This window comes from Chrysemys picta, chromosome 13 (assembly GCF_011386835.1).
Source record: "Chrysemys picta bellii isolate R12L10 chromosome 13, ASM1138683v2, whole genome shotgun sequence".
NCBI lineage: Eukaryota > Metazoa > Chordata > Testudines > Emydidae > Chrysemys > Chrysemys picta.
Genome location: NC_088803.1, coordinates 50997778 through 51024629, shown reverse-complemented (window position 1 = coordinate 51024629; position 26852 = coordinate 50997778). Strand labels below are relative to the sequence as shown.

The 26852-nt window shown below is 42.3% G+C and overlaps 1 protein-coding gene across 1 annotated transcript in view; it reads left to right on the top strand.

Moving 5' to 3' along the window:
* Positions 1-3563: 3563 nt before the first annotated feature.
* The window catches only part of PRPF6 (pre-mRNA processing factor 6), a 34590-nt gene continuing 11301 nt past the window's right edge, over positions 3564-26852 (top strand). Inside the window, exons 1-17 of the mRNA XM_005309872.4 lie at positions 3564-3789; positions 5833-5998; positions 6711-6829; positions 7548-7626; positions 8648-8824; positions 10393-10548; positions 12863-12957; positions 13938-14094; positions 14345-14507; positions 17428-17546; positions 18252-18470; positions 20131-20253; positions 21177-21298; positions 22534-22672; positions 23726-23845; positions 25186-25362; positions 26537-26670. Of these exons, the coding sequence (XP_005309929.1) occupies positions 3608-3789; positions 5833-5998; positions 6711-6829; positions 7548-7626; positions 8648-8824; positions 10393-10548; positions 12863-12957; positions 13938-14094; positions 14345-14507; positions 17428-17546; positions 18252-18470; positions 20131-20253; positions 21177-21298; positions 22534-22672; positions 23726-23845; positions 25186-25362; positions 26537-26670 (2447 nt within the window). The 5' untranslated portion in view covers positions 3564-3607. The remainder of the gene's footprint in view (positions 3790-5832; positions 5999-6710; positions 6830-7547; positions 7627-8647; positions 8825-10392; positions 10549-12862; positions 12958-13937; positions 14095-14344; positions 14508-17427; positions 17547-18251; positions 18471-20130; positions 20254-21176; positions 21299-22533; positions 22673-23725; positions 23846-25185; positions 25363-26536; positions 26671-26852) is intronic.

Genomic DNA, 26852 nt, shown 5'->3' with positions numbered 1-26852 from the left:
CTGGGACAAAGTATATATGTATCCACTGCTGTTGTTTCCAGCTGCCCCAGGTTGCTGCATGCACATGGGATAAAGCACTGAGCACACTGCCAGTGCCAAGCAAATAATAACTAATAACAATGACACTGAGCACAGTCTAGAAGAAAAGAATATTCTAAGCCAAATGGAGTCCTGAAGAGAGAGCACTATCATTATTCATGACATTGAAACCACTACTGACATTCAGACCCTATCTCCAGTGGTTTCACTCCTTTCTCCACACATGTCTTCCACCCTTGATCAATTATTCACATTAAAGACCCACCCTAGATCAGCTATTCACTTTCTGTCCGGCATTTCATCAGTAGTTAATGGAACCAGTTTTAGGATTCTGGGGGACATCAGCATGACTTTTTAGGAGGGTCAGGGCCTTCATAATTTCTTCCCTCCACATGCCCCATAAATCCCCTTAATCCATCTTTCTTTGCACCCCTCTCAATCTCCTTTCCCTCTCCCTCTGTAATCAATGCACTGACACAGCAACACACCCCATGTAAAATATCCTGCTGGTTTGCAATTTGAGGCTTACTAGGAATGGAGGGGGACAGAGGACTTCACTTATTTTGAGGGTCCTAAAAGCCAGCAGCAATAGTTCATTCCACCCACCTATTCAGCTAAGATTTATCCCAGATATAAACATCACTGTAAAGTCCTACAAAGATGGTGATAGCAACCCACTAGTTGCAAACCCTTCTAAAATAAGAATAGATTCCTAAAAGTGCTCTCTAGTAGTACAATGGCAGCAATTGTCATGGTCCTGAACCATATTTGCAATAAATGGACTTGCTGTTGATTAAATGCCACAGCTCCACTTCAGCATTTAATCAACAACAAGCTTATTATTTGCTTTGCATATATCAGTGCCATGGATATTATTCCTTCAATAAGCAATATAGCAAAATACATCCACACAGATTAAACTTAACTTCATACAGAGAGCTAAGATATGGAATTAATTTTCTCATAAAGGTCTGTTAGATGAGACACCAGTGCACTTGATGTACAAAACTAGGCTGTAATCACTAGGTTGAAAAGTGGATAGAAATTTACTCAAGCTATGAAGACCTTTTCCCCTTGAGTTTTGAATGAATTCTGGTAAGATGTACAGTGTGAAGATTTCATATGCTTTCCTTCAGAAAGGTGGGTTTCAATGCTAAGTATGGAAATGCAGAAAGAACCTTTAGCTTCTTTCTTTTCCTCTTCAACTATGCATCTGAAAGACGGTTATTTCTGATGGACAAATTCATGTGCAAAGTGCTCCATCTGGTGGTAAACACAAGAGCAGAGGCCATCAGGAACCATCAAGATTTCACAGAGAAAAGTCTCTGCTCCTCAAGGCTGTTACTCTGAAATCTGCTCCTCAACAAATTCTTAAAAGCCTCTTACAGTGGGAAAGTAGTCACTTGAGAGTTGAGTCAGTGCAGTGGAGTTTTGTAGAACTCTGTAATATTTCTAATACAGCTTTAAAGCAATTCTACTTGGTTTTGCTACAAATCTGTCACTCGGGCCAGAATATGTTGAAAGTTCTGCCAAGGACATTTTTATGAAGCCGGGGCTGAGATTCATTCCAGCGAACCTGAGTAGCTTTATTGGGTAAATGGAAATGGGGCAAAGTGAAGTAGCAGTGATGTTCTGACAATGAGAAGGACATGGTGACATACAGATATCCCATTATCATGCTGCATCATGATGTGCCAAGGTAACAATAGGAAGTAAATGCCCTAACATTACAATATACCATTTTTCTCTCTCCGGACTACTCGCCTTCTCCGCATTGATGAAGTGGGAAACCTCAGCTGTGCTTCAGAGGTACTTTATGAACAGAGGGCCAGATCCAGAAATTTAAGAAAAAAAGATAAGACCTAGTGTAGACAAGGTCCTGGCTTCCTCTGTCAAAACATCCCCTTGTCGTGGCAGATGCAGCATCTGCACACTTTGCCAAGTGTCCTGGGGCCTTTGGGGATGAGAGGTGCTGCATGTGCAATAGGGATCTTCGCAGGCCTGGCCCAGAAAGGCTGCTGCCCCCTTCTAAAACATACTGAGGGGATGTGTATGTGTGTAACATGCTGTGTGTGAAACACTGTGCTGTTGTAAAAAGACGGGTTAAATCCTTGTTGAAACTGATGGGTGTGAACATGCCCTTCATTTAAAATAGCTGTCAGAGACAGTTTAGGGGCCCTACCTAAAACAATCTATAATGGAGTCTGCTCAGAAATTAACACCACATGGGCAGAGGGCTCCACTGGGACAGTGTGTGTGTGTGTAACACATGATGTATGTGTGTGTGTGTGTAACACACTGTGGGTGTATGTAACACACAGTGTATGTGTAACACACTGGGGGTGTATGTCTATGAATGTGACACACACTCTGTGTATGTAACACACGGTGTGTGTGTGTGTGTGTGTGTGTGTGTGTGTGTAACACTGGGTGTATGTCTATGAATGTGACACACACTGTGGGTGTATGTACTACACGGGGTGTGTGTAACACACTGGGGATGTATGTCTATGAATGTGACACACGCTCTGTGTATGTAACACACGGTATGTGTGTGTGTGTGTGTGTAACACTGGGTGTATGTCTATGAATGTGACACACACTGTGGGTGTATGTAACACACGGTGTGTGTGTGTAACACACTGGGGGTGTATGTCTATGAATGTGACACACACTGTGGGTGTATGTAACACACGGTGTGTGTGTGTGTAAAACACTGGGTGTATGTCTATGAATGTGACACACACTGTGGGTGTATGTAACACACGGTGTGTGTGTGTGTGTAACACACTGGAGGTGTATGTCTATGAATGTGACACACACTCTGTGTATGCAACACACGGGGTGTGTGTGTGTGTAACACACTGGGTGTATGTCTATGAATGTGACACACACTGTGGGTGTATGTAACACACGGGGTGTGTGTGCGTAACACACTGGGGGTGTATGTCTATGAATGTGACACACACTGTGGGTGTATGTAACACACGGTGTGTGTGTGTGTAAAACACTGGGTGTATGTCTATGAATGTGACACACACTGTGGGTGTATGTAACACACGGTGTGTGTGTGTGTGTGTGTAACACACTGGAGGTGTATGTCTATGAATGTGACACACACTCTGTGTATGCAACACACGGGGTGTGTGTGTGTGTAACACACTGGGTGTATGTCTATGAATGTGACACACACTGTGGGTGTATGTAACACACGGGGTGTGTGTGTGTAACACACTGGGGGTGTATGTCTATGAATGTGACACACACTGTGGGTGTATGTAACACACGGTGTGTGTGTGTGTAAAACACTGGGTGTATGTCTATGAATGTGACACACACTGTGGGTGTATGTAACACACGGTGTGTGTGTGTGTGTGTGTAACACACTGGAGGTGTATGTCTATGAATGTGACACACACTGTGGGTGTATGTAACACACGGTGTGTGTGTGTGTGTGTGTATGCGACACACACCCTGCCCGAGGCGGGACCCAGACACCGCCCCCCCCCGCCCCTTCCGGCCGCGCCGCTCGCCTGGGTAGCGCCGCCCTCTCGCTCGGCTCCCCAACATGGCGGCCAGCAGCGCCTCAGCCTCCGCTTCCGCCGCGGCGCCCCCCGGGGGCTCCAACCCGGCCGGGCCCGGCGGGGCCTCGGGCCTCACCGCCTCCATCACGGGCACCATGAACAAGAAGAAGAAGCCGTTCCTGGGCATGCCGGCGCCGCTGGGCTACGTGCCGGGCCTGGGCCGTGGGTGAGCGAGAGGCGGCCTGGGCCCCCCCCCGCCGCAGGGCCCCGCCTGCGCCCTCCCCCCGTGGAGTCGGGCCTGGGCCCCCGACCCAGCGCTGCGGGCCTGGGCTTTGGAGAGCCGGGACTGGCCGGCGCTCCGGGCGCAGTGTCCCTATTTCCCGCCCCCAACTCGTGTGTGTGTGTCTGTGTGTGTGTGTGCCCCCCTCCCCCGGCACCCTCACCCACATTGGTGGGTGGGGGGCGCTGGGGCTGCAGGGCCTGGGTCCCAGCGAGGCCAAAGAGAGCCCCTCTCCTGGCACCTTAAGTCTTGTTCGGCTGACCAGACAGCAAGTGTGAAAAATCGGGACGGGGTGGGGGGTAATAGGAGCCTATATAAGGAAAAGACCCAAAATTAGGTCTGTCCCTATAAAATCCGGACATCTGATCACCCTAAATCTTGCCCACATGAGACAGTTGTACCCCTGGGGTGAATTTAAACCGATTTAAATGGTGTAAGTACTCCACTTCCCCGAGCGGCGGTAGTTACGTGGATGGGAGAAGTTCTCCCGTTCTAAACCGGGGGTTAGGTTGGTGTAAGGACCTCGCTCAGGGGTGTGGATTTGCGTTGGAAATGTCTACGCTGTGGTTGGTATACTACCTTGCTTAGGGGGTTGAAAACTCCACACTCCTGAGCGATCCAGTTAAACTGACAGTGGGGCTGCGCTTCTGTCAACCTAGCTACCGCCTCTCGGGAGGTGGATTACCTAAATCAGGGATTGGCAACCTCTGGTATGCGGCTCACCAGGGTAAGCCCCCTAGTGGGCTGGGCCGGTTTGTTTACTTGCCATGTCCGCAGGTTCAACCGATCTCTGGCTCCCACTGGCTGTGGTTCGCCGCTCCAGGCCGATGTGGGCTGCGGAAAGTGGGAGCCAGCACATCCTTCGGCCTGCGCTGCTTCCCACATATTTTTAAAAAGGAGGTGGACCTGGAGGAGTGGCAGTGTTGGGATAATAGCTGGTGGGGAAACAGGGAGCAGGGCTGTATAAAACCTGGGTCCATTCTGCGTAAAACTGTCTCTTTAAGAGGACAGTTGTTCCTGCATGACATCACATCATTTAACTATGGGGGCCAGGTAACATACCTTTGAATTACAAGTTTGTTCTAAATGATCTGGACAAACTGGAGAAATGGTCTGAAGTAAATTCAATAAGGACAAATGCAAAGTACTCCATTTAGGAAGGAACAATCAGTTGCACACCTACAAAATGGGAAATGACTGCCTAGGAAGGAGTACTGTGGAAAGGGATCTGGGGTCACAGTGGATTACAAGCTAAATATGAGTCAACTGTAACGCTGTTGCAAAAAGAAAAAAGTAAACATAATTCTGGGATGTATTAGCAGGAGTGTTGTAAGCAAGACATGAGAAGTAATTCTTCAGCTCTACTCCATGCCAATTAGGCCTCAACTGGATTATTGTGTCCAGTTCTGGGCGCCGTAGTTCTGGAAAGATGTGGACAAATTGGAGAAAGTCCAGAGAAGAGCAACAAAAATGATAAAAGGTCTAGAAAACATGACCTATGAAGGAAGATTGAAAAAATTGGGTTTGTTTAATCTGGAAAGGAGAAGACCGAGAGGGGACATGATAATAGTTTTCAAATATATAACAGGTTGTTACAAAGAGGAGGGAGAAAAATTGTTGTTAACCTCTGAGGATAGGACAAGAAGTAATGGGTTTAAATTGCAGCAAGGGAGGCTTAGGTTTGACATTAGGAAAAACTTCCTGTCAGGGTGGTTAAGCACTGGAATAAATTGCCTAGGGAGGTTGTGGAATCTCCATCATTGAAGATTTTTAAGAGCAGGTTAGACAAACACCTGTTAGGAATGGTCTAGATAATACTTAGTCTTGCCATAAGTGCAGGGGACTGGACTAGATGACCTCTCGAGGCCCTTCCAGTCCTATGCTTCTAAGATTTGTAATGCCTCACTTTCAGAGTGATTAAAACACACATCTGTATATTGTAGCACTATTGCTATAGGCTAAATCATGGCTACTGGTCTCTCACTACAGTGCCACGGGTTTTACCACCCGTTCTGATATTGGCCCAGCTCGAGATGCCAACGACCCAGTGGATGATCGTCATGCTCCGCCAGGGAAGAGAACTGTTGGGGACCAGATGAAGAAAAACCAGGCTGATGATGATGATGAAGATCTGAATGACACCAATTATGATGAGGTGATGAAGCTGTAGCATTCCTGTTCGCTTTTTCCTCCTGGCTGAGGGAGGTGTCTATAATTCTGCTCCCTCTACCCCTGCACACACACACTACTAACCCCCTTCATAATGGCAAATCTCCAGTAGAGGAGACAAGGGCAGAGTTCCTTGTAGAGGCACTTAACACTACGTTTTGTTTGCATAGATGCAACAGTTTTGTGGTTTTCATTTTGATGTTTGTATATTATAGTTTAATTGTCCGTCCCATGCCCTGAGTATCTTGGGTAGGGATATCTAAATAAAACATTAGTCTCGGTACTTTGTGGGATGCATCTTTCATCTGCCTCCAGAAATGAAATCTGAACTCTGTTGCCCTTTAAGGTTCCTTCCCCACTCTGAACTCTAGGGTATAGATGTGAGGTCCTGCATGAAAATCTTTACGCTTAACTACCAGCTTAGATCTGCTTTTGCTGCCACCACACAAATTGAACCAGGCAAAATTGAAGGAAATGGTTTTTCCTTATGGGAATTTTTATTTACTGAAAGGTTTTGCTGTTGAAATTCATACAGTATGGGCAAGGGCAGGGTTGCTTTTATTTAGGTTTGTGTTAGTCGGATGCTCTTGTTAGAAGCGGCTTGCTAAGGTCTTTTCCTTATCCCAAATTATGTTGATAACTGTGCTAGATATGTAATAGCATCTTTAAACTGGAGTTACTGTTTTTAAAATTCTCAGTTTAACGGCTATGCGGGGAGCCTGTTCTCAAGTGGTCCATACGAAAAAGACGACGAGGAAGCTGATGCTATTTATGCAGCTTTGGATAAGAGAATGGATGAACGGAGAAAAGAGAGAAGGTATAATTATTGCACTGGCAGGAGAGGCGTTATTTGCTGATTTTAGTGGGAGGTGGGTCTAGGAGTCAGAACTTGTGACTTCTGTTTCCAGCTCTTCCGCTGTCTCAATCTGTGTTCTTGGGCAAATCTCTAAAAGGCAAAATGTTCAAAAACAGCCACTGATTTTGGGTAGCCAATGTGAGAGATGCTGGGTCTGATTTTCAGAAGTGCTTGGCTTTTTGCATGACACCTTGAACAGATGTTAATACTGACTAGCTTCTCTTGCATATGGTTGAAATGGCTGAGGTTTGGTGATTTAGAGAGATGCTAATCCAAAACTAATATAACTGAACTTAAATGCATCACACAACAAGTGAGATATTGTTAGAAAAGTCTTCTAATCTAGATATTTTGTATGTTTATTAACAAACGTTACTAAAAACAGTATTTTATCAGATCCATAGGGAGCTGGAGATTAAGACTAAACATGGATGCAAAGTTCAATTTTTATTCTATAGTATTATTGCTTGAGGATCCTGAAATGTGCCTTATTTGACTAGATATTTAATATTCTTCTGTAAATCGATAAACAACTTCAACTTGCTATATGCAGTATGTGTAACAGTTCTCTGATATAGGTTTATGCCTTAAGAGCTCTGACCAAACAGGTTTCTTCTATAATAATGGTACTGGATTTAGTGTTTCTGTGAGCTTGACTTCAGCACTCCTTATTTTCTAGAGAACAACGGGAGAAAGAGGAGATTGAAAAGTACCGTATGGAACGTCCCAAAATTCAGCAGCAGTTCTCAGATTTAAAAGTAAGGAGATAACTGTCCTACACGTTATGAAGAAAATAGCCCATTTTAAGAGTGAAGAGATGGACTGACTTTGGGCATTTATTTGCACAGTTCGTATTCTATAGTATTTTCTATACGGGAACTTGTTAAGAATGTTATGCATGTCCCTTGCCTTCAGACTAGAACTGATTTCCATTGAACAATAGACAAAAATGGGTACGAAGTTAGTAGCTAGTGATGCAGAAACCAATTTTGGGCTGATAATGTCTTAAGTATTGTAGTATGATTTTCAGCAAATGGTTTTGCATCGGGGACACAGGTGGTTGTTTTTTTACTGGTCAGTATTGATTTAAACCAAAGTACTGTTGGTATATGCCATTTACAGTAAATCAGTATGATTGGTAGTTTGTATGTGTGTACTGTCAGGATTGGTAGGATTAAATACTTACCAGCCATTTAGTTGTAGGTGTCTGTGGTCATCGCCATTCCTTCCTCTCTGCCAAATGGGCATATTAGGGTATTGAAATAGACACAGATTTTGGTATCGGATCTTTTTGGCTCCACAAGTATAAACAAGCCCTGCACCCTGAGAGTGGGTTGGTCTGGTCACCCGGGGCTGAGAAGCTGCGTTGCAATTCTGCTTTTTTAAAATGTTCACGATTGACATAACTGAAATTTTTCTCCCTCCACATCAGTCCTGACTCTCAACATTTTCAAGATGGACATTGCGGTTAGTCAGATTAAACTACATATTCATAATACCCTGTTAAAATTTAAAAACAATTGCTACCAATTAGCGAGGCAAAAATATAAAAATATCAGGTTAAGATCCCAGTCTGTACAAAGAAGGTTCCTATTAAAAGTATACAACTCCCCTGTGCACTGAAATTCTTTAGTGTTGACCTTTGACTTCAAAATGGGACCCCACTGACCCTGAATTCTCTGAAACCAACGGATTGATAGTCTACTAAACAATAGAAAAATTTACAGTTTTTCAAACAACATTTTCTAGAATCAGTAATGACCGCTTTTTTTTGTGTAGAGGAAGCTAGCGGAAGTCACAGAGGAAGAGTGGCTGAGTATTCCAGAAGTTGGTGATGCTAGGAACAAACGTCAGAGGAACCCACGTTATGAGAAACTGACTCCTGTTCCTGATAGTTTCTTTGCTAAACACTTACAGACTGGGGAGAATCACACTTCTGTGGATCCCCGGCAAACGGTGAGCATGAAAACAAACAAACATGGAGAAGTTACCGCTTTACCCATGTTAAATTGGAGAAAATGATTAATAGTAGCTAGACACAAGCACTTGCTGTGAAATGTGCCTTATTCTTAGCCTAGAACACATCCTGCAATTCCATTTAAAATAAAGACAAAGGCACTAGGCTTAACCCTTTCTTAAGTGAATAGCATATGGAAAGACCTCTTTAGTACAAGAGCCTTTAGAAGAGGTTGCTATGTGTTGCAGTCCCAGGCTTATTGAAAACTTCTATTTTATTCAGCAAACTCTGGAGCTGAGCAGAATCTGAGCAAGAATAATCAGATAGTCTTTTGTTTTAACAAGGGAAGATTCTAAAATTCTTTTGTTTTAGCTCTCTTTGGTTAAGGGGTGTCTAACTAATTTTGGTCAATGAACCAACGTATTTCTTATTGACTGAAACTTTTCCAAATATATAACATGAATTGGAGTCTAACTTCCTTTAGTGGCTGATGTATTCGATGTATTCTAGAATTAAGACATTTCACTTTCAGTTGACAGGTCAGTGGTTGAAGTTTTTGGATCATAATTAATTGTTTAAATGGATGCAGAGTACTGTGATCGGCTGATGGAAGAGAAAACTTATTGGACTTAAATTGATACCAAATGATTATATGATTTTATTGCTAATATTCTTTCAGTTAATATTGTCATTATCATCTTTTGACACTTCTTAATTAAATAAATCTGAGAACATACCTGTTCTCATGTTTTATTGTTGAATAGTGCCACTTGATGGTCCGTAGGAAGTTATTCAACTCCCAATATAAAAACCACTGTTCATACTGTGACTTGGGAGGCAATTGTTCAACTTGTACTGGCAATACTTTGGGGAAGATTTCCAAACTCATAAACATCTAGCACAGGGGTGGGCAAATTTTCTGGCCTGAGGGCTGCATCTGGGTATGGAAATTGTATTGCGGGCCATGAATGCCCGGTGGGGGAAGGGGACTGTATGGGGTGTAGCATGGGGGGGCTCTATAAGGGATGTTACCGAGGTGCGGGGAAGGGGGGCTCTACAGGGTGGTACCGGGGATTCCTAAAGGCCCTGCCGGCAGTGACACTAAGGCTGTCATACCAGGCACTGTCACAGGTAGAGGCACCCTAGTTGGGCTGGGTGCAGCCCCTGGGTGGTTTCGAGGCTCTCAAGGGTGGGGCCGTAGGAGACCGGGAGGGGATTGGGCGCCCTGCCGTATGGGACGGGTTTCCAATCCTGGAAACAGCACAGTGAAGTCGCGCCTGCGCAGTGTGGCTCTGCATGCCAGAAGATGCTCATCAACAGAATTGTGAGGTGGGGGCTGGAGAGTGCTGGGCGGGTGGAGCAAGGCAGGCCCCCAACCCCGCACACCGGCGGGAGCTCGAGGCCTGGAGAAAAACGTCTGACAGGCCGGAAGCGGCCCCTGGGCCGTAGTTTTCCCACCCCTGATCTAGCACCTATTGAAACTCCATAGGAGCTGAGCATCTAACTCCCTTGAGTTCTGTTGAAAATCCCAGCATAAACCTTAATAATATATCTCATTTTTTGGCAGCAATTTGGCGGTCTGAACACTCCGTATCCAGGGGGTTTGAACACTCCGTATCCAGGAGGAATGACACCTGGGCTAATGACACCTGGGACAGGTGAACTGGATATGAGGAAGATTGGGCAGGCCAGGAATACCTTGATGGATATGAGACTGAGCCAGGTAAGGCCACAGGAACACAATATCCCTGAAAGGTGTACCTGAGGTGTACCTGTTTTGTAATGAAGCCTGGTTTTTCAAAACTATTATTTTATTCTCTTTGGGATATTAAATAGTGAAAAAAACATTGAAAAGCAGGGCAATAATAATTAAAAGAATACCCTACAGCCCTTAGCTACAGGCCTGTTCTAGAGGAATTCTCTGGGAGATGGGTCAGTGCATTCTGGACCATCACAGAGGAGTTGAGCTTGCCAGTCAAGGCAGAAATGGACATCAGGTCTACAGAGTCAGTTTTTAGTTTGGTGCGATGGTTGTTCCTCTTCTCTTAATTAGCGAACCATTCAGTACACAACACTTACTCTGAAATGGTATCATGGAGTTCTATATTTATTTCAGTAATTTCAAGAGAAAATTTCATGCTGGTTCAGACGTGAAAAGCAGGGCTTTGGAGCTGTGCTCCGGCTCCGCTCCAGCTCCAGGCAAAAACCTGCAGCTCCACTGCTCCGGAGCTGCTCTGCGCTGCAACTCCAGGCTCCGCTCCAAAGCCGTGGTGAAAAGATGGCCTTTCTAACCACTAGCACTACACTCTCCCATGGGATCTGAAAGTCCAACTGTGTGCTTTTTGACTCTGTGGTGTATACTTGCAAATATTAAAGATTTGTCAGGCTAAATTGCACCCTTTGTTCTGCTTGTCCAACCTATTACCTGAGAGGGATTGCGCAGTTTAACTCAAGGCAAAATTTGGCCAGATGTTTGGAACTTAACTAACAGTCCTGTTGATTCAGGTGAAAGAATCCGTCTTCCTTTCCTATATCTGTGTTCTGCAGTGCTGTCACAGAAGTAAAAAATGCACCATGTCATTAACATCAGATATGATTGAATACATACACAGATTTTGTTTTTACATAGTCATAGAATGTTGAATGAACAGCTACATTAAAGGCCAATGCCCATTAGCGACATACTCATGGGGATGTTTCTGTAGACAATATTACAAAAACTTTTTTCTCTAATTGTCCCTTCTCCCCAGTAAAATCAAATATTTAATTGTTACTTTACTCTTCAGCTAAATTCCTTAGTTAATCCTTTTGGGGATTTCCTTAAGCAAGCCAGTTTCATGTTATTTTTAATTGCAAGCTGGTACCAGTGCCATTTCTAGTAAAATTAACAGTTCTTATGTGTTTGCCAACTTTTTAAAACATAAAACTAGAGTGTATGTAATATTAACAAATGACGGTTCGTGGGTAGGGTGACTATCAGCGTTGGTGCCTGCAGCATGTTCTCGTGCCTTTGACAGTTCTCTTGACTGAAACCCACTCAATAGGACAGGTGATGTCAGATGCCCTTAACTTCTCCAAATTGAAGGACTTTTTGTAAGTCTACACCATTAAACTTTTGGTGACCTGGGTCAAATATCAAATGTAAACATTTTTCTGTAATTGGCATTGCATAATAAGTGCACTAGATTTCAAGATTGTAATTCAGTGGGAACATGGAAATTCAGTCCGTCATAGTTAAACATACAGACGCTACCTGGGCTATGCAAACCCAATTTACGGAAAAAGTTTCATACGTTTGTTTTTTTTTGGCGCGCGCGTACTTGTCAGAGATACGTTCCCGACTTACGCAAAATTCGACTTGTGCAAAGAGTTCCGGAACAGAACGCTTGCGTAAGTTGGGGCGCTTCTGTATCTACACAGCACGTGCAGGCTATTTCTGCCTGCTTTCTCACATATAGAGAGGTTTGATTGCATCGCCTTGGTTTCAATTCCTATTTTCTGACTGTAACAGGGTCTAGCTAAAAAGCATCCTCAGTGGACAGGCTCCATCCTGCTTCGCAGATGTTCTTCTTCTCTACTCAGTCCTCCCCTCCCTGCTCCTTTACAAAGTTACTAGTGTTGGTACAAAACCTGTCTCCTCTGCAGCTGCCATTTGGAACACCCTCAGTAACTTTCCCTTTAATTTCTAATCTCATTTGCAAACATTTTTCTCCTTTTGATTAAGCCTGTTAATTCCCCTCTCTGTTTGCTTAAACTCTGATAATATGGTTTAATTGTGTAAATCATTTTGGGATACATTGTGTATGAAAGATGCTCTGCAAAATAAAGCTGCATTGTCATTTGTTTTAGAAAAACAAACAAACAAACCATGGGTATAAGCAAAGTTCCAGTTTATTCCATTTTGGTTTTCATACCAGATGACCATGTAAGTTAAGAGAGAACAGTTTTTGTGTGTTTTCACTCTTAATGTATTTTTCATTGCCAAAACTGTAGTGCTCTGACTGGTAATTTCATCAGCTTTGGATTTACTTTCCCAGGTCTCTGACTCTGTGAGTGGCCAAACTGTGGTAGACCCAAAGGGATATCTGACAGACTTGAATTCTATGATACCTACACATGGAGGAGATATCAAGTAAGTCTAGTTTGGGGTGAATTGGTTTGGCATTTATTAATGGTTGACCCTTCTGCATGTAAATGGAAGTTTATATTTCTAATGTATCTGGCCAAAATGGCTTCCAGGTGACCTTTGTACATGTCTGAAGGATTCCACTCATTACTTTTTATTAATATGTTGTATTTGTGAAAATTGCTAGACTGATGGCATTGGAGACTGAAGTACCATAGGCCCGGTCCTGCAAGTTCTCCCTCACCAGCATACCTAGATTCCGGGCTTGGATGAGCTGCCTCTCTGAGGGAGTACAGTCTCTTTACCCATTCGGTTCTTGTGTAGACTGCCTAATAGCATGCCAGATGTGCTGGCGGCTTTGTGATGCAGTTACCTATCTGCTAGGAAATAACCCAATACATTTCACACATGCTGCTGATCAGTGACTGCCCTTAGTCAATACTAACCTCATTTGACCTGGTGACATTGTGAAAATACCTGTAGCCCAATCTTCTGTGACATGTGTATTTAGTCATATAAAAAAGACTTACTTAGAATTAAGGTAGCATAAATCCATTTTCTCAGTGCCAGCACTAAAAATCCAGGAAGTTGCCAAGTGAAACCAACATTTACATGTGCAAGAACTTCAGCCCCTTTGCCTTAAATGTCCTAAGCCTTAATAGCCAAAAGTGCTTACACACTTGTCAATTCCACAACAAGCTTTCACTTTCAGCATGCAACAAACCATAGTGCACACGTGCAACTCCTCAAAATCTCACTTAATATATGCAACCTTCACATTGACCTCACTTACATTAAAATATATTCTCCACAGTGTTGTAGTGGTCGTATATAATGTGTTATCTGTGTGTAAAAATGTCTGAAGTCTGAGTTAATTTACATCTGAGTGTGATTGTGAGGAACTGGGTGTGGGGAGCTTATTGGTGAAGGAGAGCTGTTCCTTAGCTTACTAAAAGCTTTGTGGTTTGTATTTTCTCCTTTACCAGTGACATCAAGAAAGCTCGTTTACTTCTGAAGTCTGTGCGGGAGACCAACCCTCATCATCCACCAGCTTGGATAGCTTCAGCCCGACTGGAAGAGGTTACTGGCAAACTGCAAGTAGCTCGAAACCTCATCATGAAGGGGACAGAAATGTGCCCCAAGGTCAGAGTTGTTTTGCCTCTCTGTGGATTATTGCAAAAATTTGTGAAAAGAGTGTGGTTAGTTCTCTTACTAAAAGCATATTTTCTTCCATTGAGCTTTTCAGTATAGATTAATATAACCACTCCTGTAACTTATCAGAGGAGCTGGAATAGTGTGTTTCCAAAAGCTCTAGTTTAAACTTGTTATGGGACTTTTGCCACTGTTTGCGCTGATGGAAAGGGTGTCAATTTCATTGTTTGCTGACCCACAGAGTGAAGATGTTTGGTTAGAAGCTGCCCGGCTGCAGCCTGGAGATACGGCTAAGGCTGTGGTGGCCCAGGCAGTCCGCCACCTCCCACAGTCCGTCCGGATTTATATCAGAGCAGCAGAACTGGAGACAGATATACGAGCAAAGAAACGTGTCCTTAGGAAAGGTGAGACCTTCTACAGGGTTATAACAACTAACCCTTCAATTTCCTGCAAGCGTTCTTCTAAAAAAAATAATAAAACATAAACTCTTTAAGGCATGGCCTGGGGTTTTAAATGTTATTCTTCTTGTCATCAGCAAGAACATATCCTTTCACACTATGTGTGATTAAACTGGAAATCATTGCTGCAGGAAGTTGTTGAGGCTAAGAACTTAATAGGATTGGATATAGAGTTATAGTTTTGACAACAAAAAATCTGGAAGGGATATTAAACCTTGTGCTTCAGGACTTAAGCCGGTCTCTAACTATTAAGAGACTTCCAAGAGGTGGGGTATTGTACTTTTCTCTGAAGCCTCTGGACAGAGGATTCAGGAGAATGGATTGGATAGATCTCCACTATGGAAATTCCTATGTTCCTATGACAAATAGTTTTTCTCTACATTATTTACTCAAATGCTTGCATCTTTTATGCTGTTGCCGTCACAGCTCTCATCCATCTGAAGTGTACTGCCTCCTTCAAACTCATAATGCCTATTCAGTAACACAACAGTATGATTGGCACTTCTCTCTCATGACTGATCATCCCGGTGTGCTGAAATTAGAGGTCTTGCTCATGGCACCACAACATTAATTCTTTGGCTGCTTGAAGTCAATGTGCCAGTCCCATTTCAGAAGAGATTAAAACTACCTCCTTGTCAAGTTGCTGAATCCTAGCATTTAAATTCTGTTACGAACACTCAGAGTTACTGCAGTTTTCTAGGTGTCCAGGGAACAGGATAAGGATTTAATGTCTTTGTAGATCTTTAATATGCATCAATTCACGGTATTAAATGACTGCATAGCATCTAGTACGATTACTGCAAGGATTAGGACCAAGGGAAGTAAATTGCCTCCTATCTGACTGTTGCAGTTGGTTATCTGTGATGAAATGACACTTGTGTTGTACTTGCCAACATTTGAATAAAAGATTTGCGCTTCAGCTGTTGTTCTGGAACTTGCAAGAGTTCAGATATTTATTTTGTGTGGGGCTTTTTAATTATGGGTTAGATACTGCAAAAGAATTTGTTCTGCAATGTGCTGCTAAACACAGCTGCTGCTATTAAACTGTGTGCGCCTATAAAAGTTGCAGTAAGTATTAAATAGAAAAACAGATGTTAGTCATATGAGAAAGTGATAGATTTCTGGATGTGTCTTGTGAGCTGGATTATAACGATGATTTACAGCATGTTAAGTACACAAGTTATTTTATTTTTTTCCGTCTGATGTTTAAATGATTAGAGATATTGTATGTTCTGTGAGCAGCTTTCAGTTTTCAGTTCAGAATATTATCTGGTAAGAAGTTTGGTGTATAGCTGTTTATGTTGGTGGAAAAGAATATAAATGTATCATGCTGCTTCTAATTTCCACATGTTACTATCAGCTTCATGGTGTTCCTCGGCTACTGCGTCCTATGGTGCAGCACAGAACTGAGGCCTGGAGGTATTTGGATCAGGAATCATGTGAAGACTGGCAATTTTAACCAGTATTTACCAGAAAATAATCAGGGCTAAGTGCCAAGTAGCAGCACTGAAATATGATCCTGTAATGTGCTTCTCTTTTGTTTCTGTGGGTTGTATGATCCTATCCCCCAGCAAACACTCTAGAGCGTCTAATGCTTTTATCCTCTCTAGTGAGGCAGCAAACTGAGGGCTAGAATCCATTTTGAGGTGTAGAAATTAATGCTGTGTCTGTGAAGACATGCTCTTTCCTGCCGAGTAGCACTTAAAGCTATCAAAGGCTGACATTACTCATTTAGAATGCTTTAAGAAAAGCTCCTGCCACTATAAACTTGATGAAGAACAGTTAACGTCCAGCTAGTCAGAATACCATAATCATTTTCTGTATGTATTTCCTTCTGGTTTTGAGTCCGAGAGAAGCTCAGGATAACAATCTTTGTCTTCCCTGGACCTTTGTTGGAACAATTAAAGGGACACCATTAATTTGAAACCTGCTCAACTTCAAAAACTGAGATTTTAAAAGTAATTTCAGATGTTACACTTGCCTTGGAATCATCTTTCAATTTTTTTGTGGTTTTACAATCACATTTTCCTGTTTTTAAAAAGGTTTCTCTTCCTTGTTGCTATAACATTCCCATATAAGCATGGGAAAGACTAACCAGACAGAAAAAACAATGAAACTGAATGTACACTAAGTGCATCAAATAAAAAACACCTGAAAAGTAGAGAAATATTCTGTTGTTGCAATCTTTTGGTGTTGCTTGTAGTAACAAAAGAACACCCTCTGTCATATCCATTTTTGTCAGAATTAATCCTTACATGCTTGTTTTTATACCTGAGTGAAAGATGCAGTAACAAAATGCATGTCCTAAGGAGCTAAAACATTTGTCATAATGTTCTAAAATTGATTTGAACCCTACTTAGACCTGTAATATCTAACAGCTCTAAAATCTCAAACTGGGCACAGTCAAGATTAAGTGGAAAAGCCTTTAACTTGCACAGCAGTTGTCTGAAAATCAGTTTTGTTTGGCTTGAAATGGGGAAACAGTGCTTTATGGTTCCTTGCTTTCCTGATTTTTGTGTTCTGACAACTGTTGAAGCAGTTTCTGAAAGAGTTAACACAGATGTTACAAGTTAAGACTTTTGCAGCCTGTGGAATTTCAGGCTAGATTTTGCTCCAATTCTTCCATCTTGTATTGGCTGAAGAGAAACAAAAGGACCTTCTGGTTTGGAAAAATGGTACTTTTTCTCCCTCTCCAACTTCACTTTTATTTTTCAGTGAGCAAAACTGTTTTAAAATTTTTTTTTTAAGACTTCCTCTATGAAAGAAAAGGGATGCTATGTTTGCAGAAATGATTATTGCTAGTACAGCATTCTCTCTTGTAAAAGCCTTCTTTCCCAAGATTCATATTATTATTTGACCTTTCTAGCCCTCGAGCATGTTCCGAACTCAGTACGCTTGTGGAAGGCAGCAGTGGAGTTAGAAGAACCTGAAGATGCTAGGATAATGCTGAGCCGAGCAGTGGAATGCTGTCCAACCAGCGTGGAAGTAAGTCAACAAATCTCTCTCTCTCTCCTTCAGATTAAGGATATTCCTATAGAAAGGGTCTGATGTTTACAAGCTTTGAAAAGCAAAGTTGACAGTAAAGTGCAGTGTGCGGATTTACCAGGCATTTAACTAACCAGCAAGACAGGTCTGGCAGTATCTTTCTGGGTTAATTTGTACGCCTCAGGTGGTGGTTTTCAGCATGTTTTTACATGTCATTTTGTTGTGTACTTGTTACTGTAATTGTACATGTAAATTGGGTAATTGTACCCATAAATGGCTAGTTAGGCATATTTGCTTGCACAGTTACCTAATTTACATATGCATTTATGATAATTGCACAAACACACATGTTACTTAAGCCGCTGTTTTATTCACTTTAAAAACATTGAACCATATACTGAGCTATAAATCCAACTGACAACACAATAGAAAATATTACTGCAGAAGTTCAACAGAGACAACATATTCACACATTTGGAATAAGAGGTATTGAATTTTCAAGGCCAGTGGTAAAGTCTGATTATTTTACTACTTATATATTGGCATCTTGCAGCCTCGTTATAGTGTGAGATGGGGAGACTCTACCAAAGAGTATATATCTGCATGGTGCAAAGCCTTCTCTCTCGCCTGTTGATGGGGCAGATACTGCTGTATGAAGTGTTGTCGTCTCCTTGTTTTAATATCTAACTTGTTGTTGCTGTCCAGCTCTGGCTTGCTCTGGCAAGGCTGGAGACATATGAGAATGCTCGCAAAGTCTTAAACAAAGCCCGTGAGAACATTCCAACAGACCGTCACATTTGGATAACTGCTGCCAAACTGGAGGAAGCCAATGGAAACACTCAGATGGTGGAGAAAATCATTGACAGAGCTATCACGTCCCTCAGGGCAAATGGGGTAGAAATCAACAGGGAGCAGTGGATCCAGGTACTTGTGTGTGTTCTCTTTTTAAAAAACCCTTCTGTGCATGCTAGTATTGGGCTCCAGTCAGACATTTCAGATTATGCATTCTCTTCCCACTCTGAAGCCCACTGATGCAAAATAATATAGAACTTAACATTTCTGATATCAACCAGTGTCCCATGTCCGAGTCACTTCTGATCAATAACTATCTGAGCTGGAAGGAACCAGGCTAGTGCCATGATTAAGTGGTATGTCTGGGAGTAACGTGCAATCTAGCTGGAGAATGTACTTTACTGTAGTCAGATTTACGTCTTTTTTTGAACTGTGCTACTTCAAGCAGCTGCTGTATGAGGCACAAGTCTCAAGCTGTGCTTTTTTGTATTACCTACACCTGGATTTATTGGTTTAAAAACCATCTACTCACCAAAAGGAGGCCTTTTCCGACAACACATTACAAGAAATGGGTGTAATTGATTGCATGTGGACAGCAGAAAGTAGTGGAGCGATTTTGTGCAGTGTCCACATCTGAATGTTTTGGTAACAATGAAGCCTGCAAAGCCCCTGGATTGGCAATAGCCTCTGCAATGTACCTCTCACTTGGCTTAATGTTCTAATCCTTCTGTTTAAAAAATTGGACTTGAAAAGCAGAACATTACTTTAAAATAACTTATAAAATAGTTTATTGGCCTAAAGCACTTGGTGGAGTGCATGAAGGCAGCAAAGTGTTTTCATATGTTCTTGTTCTGAATGCAAACTAAAATTCAAGTAAGGCAGTGTCTGAGCCGACCCCCGTTAACTTGAATCTCATATATGCACTGAGACAAGGTGGGTGAGGTAATGTATGTTATTGGATCAACTTCTGTTGGTGAAAGAGACAGGCTTTTGAGCTACACAGAGCTTTTCTTCACATCTGCGTTGCACATTTGGCACACCACTCAAAAGAATTTCAGTAAGGAAACTAATTTTTTTAATTATAAAACTACCATTCCCATTATCATTTAAACCAGATACAACTTCATTTATAGCAATAGGAGCCAATCTAATGAGGGTTGAAATTAAACTTCCATTATAAACCTGGCTGTCCTCCTTTCTCAAACTTCTGTGGTGCTGGAATTTTCCATGCTGGATGTCCTGTCAGAAGTAGAATTTATTTTGCAGGTTTCAACAAAATCTGCTTAGCCTTTTTTGAGTTGTGTATATTAAAACAAACCTTTTCCCCTGTGTATTCTGATAAATGTGCCAAATGTTTCTTAACTTGGTGGTGGGTGGCCGACAGGGTTTTATTTAAACATTGAGATCTGAGAATCAAGGCAAACATAAAGGAAGTTCAGTAATTTTGAGGTTATGAGCATTGATGCCACCATCTTCCGTTTGTGTATTTGTTTTCATACACAGGATTTTTGTTAGGTTTCATGGCTCAGTCTGTCTTGGAGCATTTCTCATCTTCTCATGCTCTCTCTCCCCAATTCCTTTCATAGTTTTCAGCATTTTATTTTGGAAAAATCCACAGTTGGCTCAGTCCAAAGGAAATCAGTGAAATGGAGAGAGGACCCTTCCAGGCTGGAGAGGTCATGCTTTGTCAGTCCGTCTCCTGCTCAAAGGATGCAATAGAATGTGCTTCTCCTTTGCTGGCTTTTCACACTGAAATAACAGATTGTCTTAGTGTTGCTCTCATTGTCTCTAGGATGCTGAGGAGTGTGATAAAGCTGGGAGTGTGGCTACGTGTCAGGCTATTATGCGAGCCGTGATTGGGATTGGGATCGAAGAGGAAGATCGGAAACATACCTGGATGGAAGATGCAGATAGTGTATGTCCGATTAGGACCCTTCTGTTTTCTTTTAATTATAGTAGGGGAAAGGGACTGACAATTGGGAAGTTAGATCTATTTTTTGTGAAAATAAAGGGCTGATATTACTGGCCAGATGCCAACAGACTCTGTGCAAGCTTGTCTCTGAGTTCTGTCAGCACTTCTCAGTTTTGAGTTGCAGCAACCTTCTAGAGACGTTCTAGAGACTGCTAGTTGTGCAGAAATTTTGCAATTGTTTTTGTAATCTGAGTAGATATTGTAGGCCAAGATGGCAATTTTCAAAGGAACCTAAGGGAATTAGGTGGCAGATTTCCTTAGGCTCCTTTGAAAATTCTAGCTCAAATGTTTACATAATCTAACTGGATTTCTTTGTCAATCTGGAACAGATTGAATATGCACTGACAACTAAATTACCAGTATTACTTTTATAAAACTTCCAAAGCTACATTTTCAATATGTTGACCTGGAATTGACCCTACAAACTATGAGTGCACATGTAATCATGCTAACCAGCAAGTTCTGTAGGCAAGCCATGCATATGCAAGCATATAGGACCAATTTTAAAAACATTGGATTTTTAAAATCACCTAAATGACGTAAGAGCACAAGCCCAATTGAAAATCAATGGCATGCGTGTTCCTGGGACTCCTAGGTGCTTGTGAGAATCCCACCATTGCACCTTATTTAGAGTAAAACATTATTCCGAATCCAGTATATATTTAATTTCTGCTAAGTGATTGCTATTCAGATGTTTGTCCTGTTGTTATTATATGTACTTGGTAAATACCACTCACCGGAATTCTTGTAAAACCTTGAGCTCTGTCTCACCATTGATATGTACATCATTCTATCCTGCACTTTATATCTCTAGGCCCTGTACTGACTCCCTTTGGATTTTCTCCCCTCCCTTCATTTTTCTCTAGTGTGTTGCTCACAATGCCCTAGAGTGTGCTCGGGCAATTTATGCTTATGCCTTACAAGTTTTCCCAAGCAAGAAAAGTGTTTGGTTGCGAGCAGCTTACTTTGAAAAGAACCACGGAACCAGGTACGTATGCTGCATAATTCTCACGCTACCAAAAGGGTGTTCTTACAGTTCTAAAGTATGTGGGTTGGGGTTGGTGTAGGCAGAGAAGCTAATAAATTGACCATAAACTATTGAATAATAGGATTTAGAAAATCTGAGCTGGTGAAAACCCATTGGAATTGTATGCAGAGCTGAGTTTAATTTCTTATGGTGGTAGACAGCACCTACTACTGGTGTGAAGTCATTAAAAATCCTCTTGGTGAATGGGGCAACCTGGTATGTGGGAATGATATGGAGGTGGTGTTAAACCTCTTGGGAATGGGACACCTGAGAAATGGTGGGAATGTAGGATGGTAAGTCACTTGTTTCATTTAAACTTCTCTAGGTTCGCTGGTTGATCAGTGAGCCAGTGTGTGTGCAGAGAGGCCCTCAGTCAGGTTTTAATTAAAAATGTTGCTAATTTGTATCAGGTAAATGTTCTGATTAAGATCACTCTTGAACTTAAACTTGAAAAGAAAAGCCAAACTGCAGATAGTGTATCTTAAAGCTTGTGCTGTGTCACATGCATCTAATACTTTCTCCTTAGAAAGCTTGGAAGAGGGGCTAAACTTGTAAGGGCCTATGGCCGCAATGCTACAGACACACTGGCAAGTAATCCTGTTAAAGCCAATGAGACTACTCAGATGTAACTGATGGCGGGATCTGGGACTTAGCTTGTAATGTTCGAGCACTTTCTCAACATGTTGTTTGTTTTCCCTCCACCGCTGTCAGTAGCCTTTCAAGTTTCCTGGTGGTGACTGACTTTTAGCCCCCTCATTTCATTTGTAAAATACATTTTTACTCTACTGAAAACATAACCTCTTATCGGTGTGATCCAGGCTACTCCAGCTGATAATGCTGGAAAAGACTTCTTCCACAGTTGCCACCGTATCTAGTACGGTGTATTGTTTAGCTGAACAGCACTTTCCAAAACACACAAGCTGCCTATGAGGTCTCTCCATAAACACTTGCTTCACATGATGGTGTCTTAACAACGATTCACTTTTTGTAGAGCCCTTTTCAGAAGTTGATTTTAGAAACTTCATGGGAAAAGAACCCATCCCCATCTCCTTATGACATGATTTATCAAAGTTTATAGCATTGGACTTTGCAACAATAACTATTTATAACATCGAGTAATAGTGGAAGTAGGATCCGGCAGTTCAGCTTTATAGATGTGCCTTCGTGTTATCATAGCTCACATTTTCTCCTTCCAGGGAATCGCTGGAGGCTCTCTTGCAGAGAGCTGTGGCGCACTGTCCTAAAGCAGAAGTGCTGTGGCTCATGGGAGCCAAATCAAAGTGGCTGGCTGGAGATGTGCCTGCAGCCAGAAGCATTTTGGCCCTGGCTTTCCAGGTGGGTGTAGCCTTCATTTGACAGACTTGAGCACGTGGCAGATGCATAAATTAATTACTGCCAGGATGGGACAGAGCAAAGCAAATGAATAGGTCCTTTCTAGAGAGGGCTCTGAGCTCCTGCAGCAGCAAAGTTAGCCTTTCAAAATGGCACCATTCCTTTTTGGTTCTGTGTTTCCCCAATAGAATAGAGAAGCAGGCTGGAAGCAACCCTATAGACTGCAACCCTTTCAACATTGCCGCTCCCAGTCCAATTTCTCCGATTAGCAGTGTCCCCGCTATCAGCAGGTTCCTCTGGATGAATTAGTCTACTTCCTCCATTCATTGAAATGTAACGGTTTGGATTCCAGAACCAGGATCACACCCACAAATAGTGCATGTTTGCCCCCTGTAATTGTCTGTAGCCTGGACCAGTATAATCAGCCTACTACAAAATGAAGGAAGTTATCCTCCAGACACTGAAAGGAGTGGGGAGCTCCATAGTGCTGATGCTGAGGAGAGCGGGGCCTCCAAAGCAGAGTGGTAGTAAAACTGAATGACAGCAGAGACTCGTTCTTACTGGAGGTGACTGATTTTTGATTCCACAGCTAGGTTCTGGGAACTTTTAATTGTTCTTAGAGCTCTGAACCTTTCCCAGCATTGATGCCCCAAAGTTATTTGTATTGCAGGAGCACTTACAGACCCCAGTCAGGGATCAAGGGTTCATTTTGCCAGGCACTGTCTACAGGGGTAATAAAAAAGTCCCTGCGTCAGCGTTATAATCTTTTCACTACTTTAATTGACGGTTCAGAAGAAGGTTCAAGGACCAACTCTTCTGAGCAGTTTAGAAATGAAATGTCCATTCCTAAACTGGCGTAGATCCTTGGATTGTGGGTCTGTTTGGGAGAACTCTTTGTAACCTTAAAAGGCCATAGATGAATGATTGGGAAGAGCTTGAACTGAAAGAATCCTGGTGCTGATCGACAAGGGCCTGATTACAGTTTAAATCTGAACCAAACAAAGGATTAAATCTTCTGATGAATCAGACTATATATTTGTCACTCTGTTCTCCTAGGCCAACCCCAACAGTGAAGAGATCTGGCTGGCTGCTGTGAAGCTGGAGTCTGAAAACAACGAATATGAAAGAGCGAGGAGATTACTGGCGAAAGCACGTAGCAGTGCCCCCACAGCCAGAGTAAGAACATGTGATGGGTGGAACGACAGTCTTCTTTTGATATGGGGGAGACGGGAGGGAAGAAGAGGGAGTTCCTTCACTTTCATGACCCCAGAGACGTACCAGCTGGCATCCTGCTATTTGTTTTTTGCAGGGACGTGGCTGATTTGTTAAAGTGTTTCCCCAGTGCATTGCAACATGAAGTAAACGTATTATGGAGAAAAAAGTCTGGGATCAAATAAAACTTTAGATTGTTACCCAGATGGCAAAAGTCAAGAAATTCCCAGTTACAGCTGACAGTTTATGTAATAGTCATGTTACATAAAGCATGTCTTGCATTTCATTTCTCGCTTTTAAAAATGAAACTCTCCTATTTGTAGGGAAGACTTTCTAGTGCGTATTTTTTTGAGTTCCTAATACAGGCATATTATCTAAAAGGCCCGACTATTCTGGTTTGTGATACAAAACTACATTGGTGTATCAGTCTGAAGGATGTCGCTAGCAATATTATTTGTAGTCAAAAGTTATTTTGCCAGTTTTCAACTGGACCATTTTAAAACACCCTCCCACCCCACCCCTCAAACAAAATACATCTAGTCTATGTAATGGGGAAAATAAATCAAGATTTAATTTAAAAAAATTACCTCTCATCCTTGATCTTTTAAACATTCCTCTCTACCTGGCAGTCAGGGTTGTGAAACTTGTGTATGTCAGATTCAATGCTGTTGCTCCTTGGATGGGCTATTGGGGGCATTCAAGTGCGTGGGAAGCTAATAGTATCTAAACATCTTGCAGTCTGTATTTGATTTTTGGTTTTAGTCTGTCACAATCTGGACCAGCAAGAAGCACTTTGCCTCTCAATAATGGCCCTTCTAAATGGTAAAGGAAAGAATTGAAAGCAGTATGTGGCAGTCCTTAGCCTTCTGGTTCAGAGCTTTGGACTGTGGGGAAGGAGAAAAAGAGGTCCTGGGAGCCACATTTACAAGTGTGGTAGAGACCTGGGAATGGAAAGTGGGGTGTGGTAGGAAAGCCAGTGAGCAAATTCATGTTCATGTGCTCTTCTACTGCCTAAATATTTTTGCCTGGAATACTTCTTTAATATCACTATCTGCACTCTGCTTACAGTTGGGGCAAAGGTTAAGGTTGATCATGTTGTTCCAACTCCTGGATAACTTTTGTGTTGATCTCCAGCTGTTGCTGACTCCCAGAATTTTTTTAGCCTTAATTTTCATGTTTTCAGAAGCCTGTTCCTAGTCTATGCATGTAATAGGTGTATGTTTGTGGAACAAGGAATCCACTGCATTGATATGTTACTGGATCAATAACTGCTAATGAGAAAGCACCTTCTTGTCTGGTCTCAGGTCTTTATGAAGTCTGTGAAATTGGAATGGGTGCTCGGGAACATTGCTGCTGCCCAGGAGCTCTGTGAGGAAGCCCTGAAGCACTATGAAGACTTCCCCAAGCTGTGGATGATGAAAGGGCAGATTGAGGAGCAAGACGAGCTAATAGAAAAAGCTCGGGAAGCCTATAATCAAGGGGTAAGGATGGACATGATTCCATCTCTGCTTCATTCTTCCAGTATAGGGAAATCATGTATTGACTGTCTTCCTCAAAGCAAAAGCCGTAACTTGTAGGAATCTGTCCCTGGTAGGCTGGATGCTGACATCTTGCTAAAAGGGTAGAATGATCACATAGGAATGGCTAGGTGATGAGGATGAGCAAAGGATGAACATCTAAACCAGAGTCTCTGGATAGAATGTATCCTCCACTAGATCATTCCAGGTTACATATATTTGGTGCATTCAGATTTGTCTGCATAAAATGGGAGGCTAATCTCTTCTTTGCCACACATTCATGCTCTGTAGTATAAACATCAAACCACACATCCAAGTAGATTGACTGTGGTTATGCTATAGCTGAGTTACCTATTCTTTAGGTTGTATTGACAATGTTAAGAGGAAGCTGGCCAGATGCTTGTTCTTGATTGGGGGGAGGGAGAATTCAAGCTCCCCTTTTAAAATATTTACTTTTTCTACTTAATATTCTAATGGCTATCAAAGGAAAAAAGTGCCCATTGGTAGGTTTTACGAGGAACAAAGTGCAAGGAGAGAGTTTATGTAGTCCAAAGAGATGCTGCCATATACTTCAAATATGTTTGGGGCATGTCTTGGGAGTGATGTGGAATAAGAGAGTGAATGATCTTAAAATTAGCCATGAAACTGATGTGGAGACATGTTAGTAATTGGAGGCTAAAAGTGGCCTAAAGTCCCTTAATGTCAAAGGAAACCTAATTTTGGATACCATGTTCTCCTCTGCTGGTGCAGCGCTTTATGTTCCATCTCAAGGCAGCACAGATTTTAAATACACCCATTAGTCAAGGTGTGTTTCCTCATAACACTGAGGGGGCTCAGTAATATACAATGCATTGCCCTCTTTTTCCCTGGAACTTCAGGAGACGAGACAAAAAACTATTTTTTGCAGGGATTCCTATCATAAAACTCACCAGAAAGGGTGTGGAAAATGATCCGGTGATATCAGTGACTCCCATTTCCCCCTTCTCACACACTCTGCAAAGATAGAGTTTCATTGGGGATTCGCTTCTCTGGAAGTTGCTCTGCAGCTTTGGTATAAAAGCAGTCAATACTATAAACTCCCTGTCGTCATCTCTCCCTGTTGCCCCAAACCCTGGTTCGTTTGCTTTCTTTTAAACAGTTGAAGAAGTGCCCCCATTCCACACCCCTGTGGCTCTTGCTGTCCAGGCTGGAGGAAAAAGTTGGGCAACTGACCAGAGCAAGAGCCATCTTGGAGAAGTCTCGCTTGAAGAATCCAAAGAATCCAGACCTCTGGTGAGTAGTGTAGAGCTGACCTAAGTACACACGAACAACACAGGCAATGTATTCTTTATGCTAACCACCTTGCACCCTTCCCCAACCTCCTGCCATCTGAGCATGGATTCTCTATTATCGCATACAGCCAGAAGGAAGTCCTGGGTATTTCACTCTTTTGCTTTGGGGACAACAATTCCCTT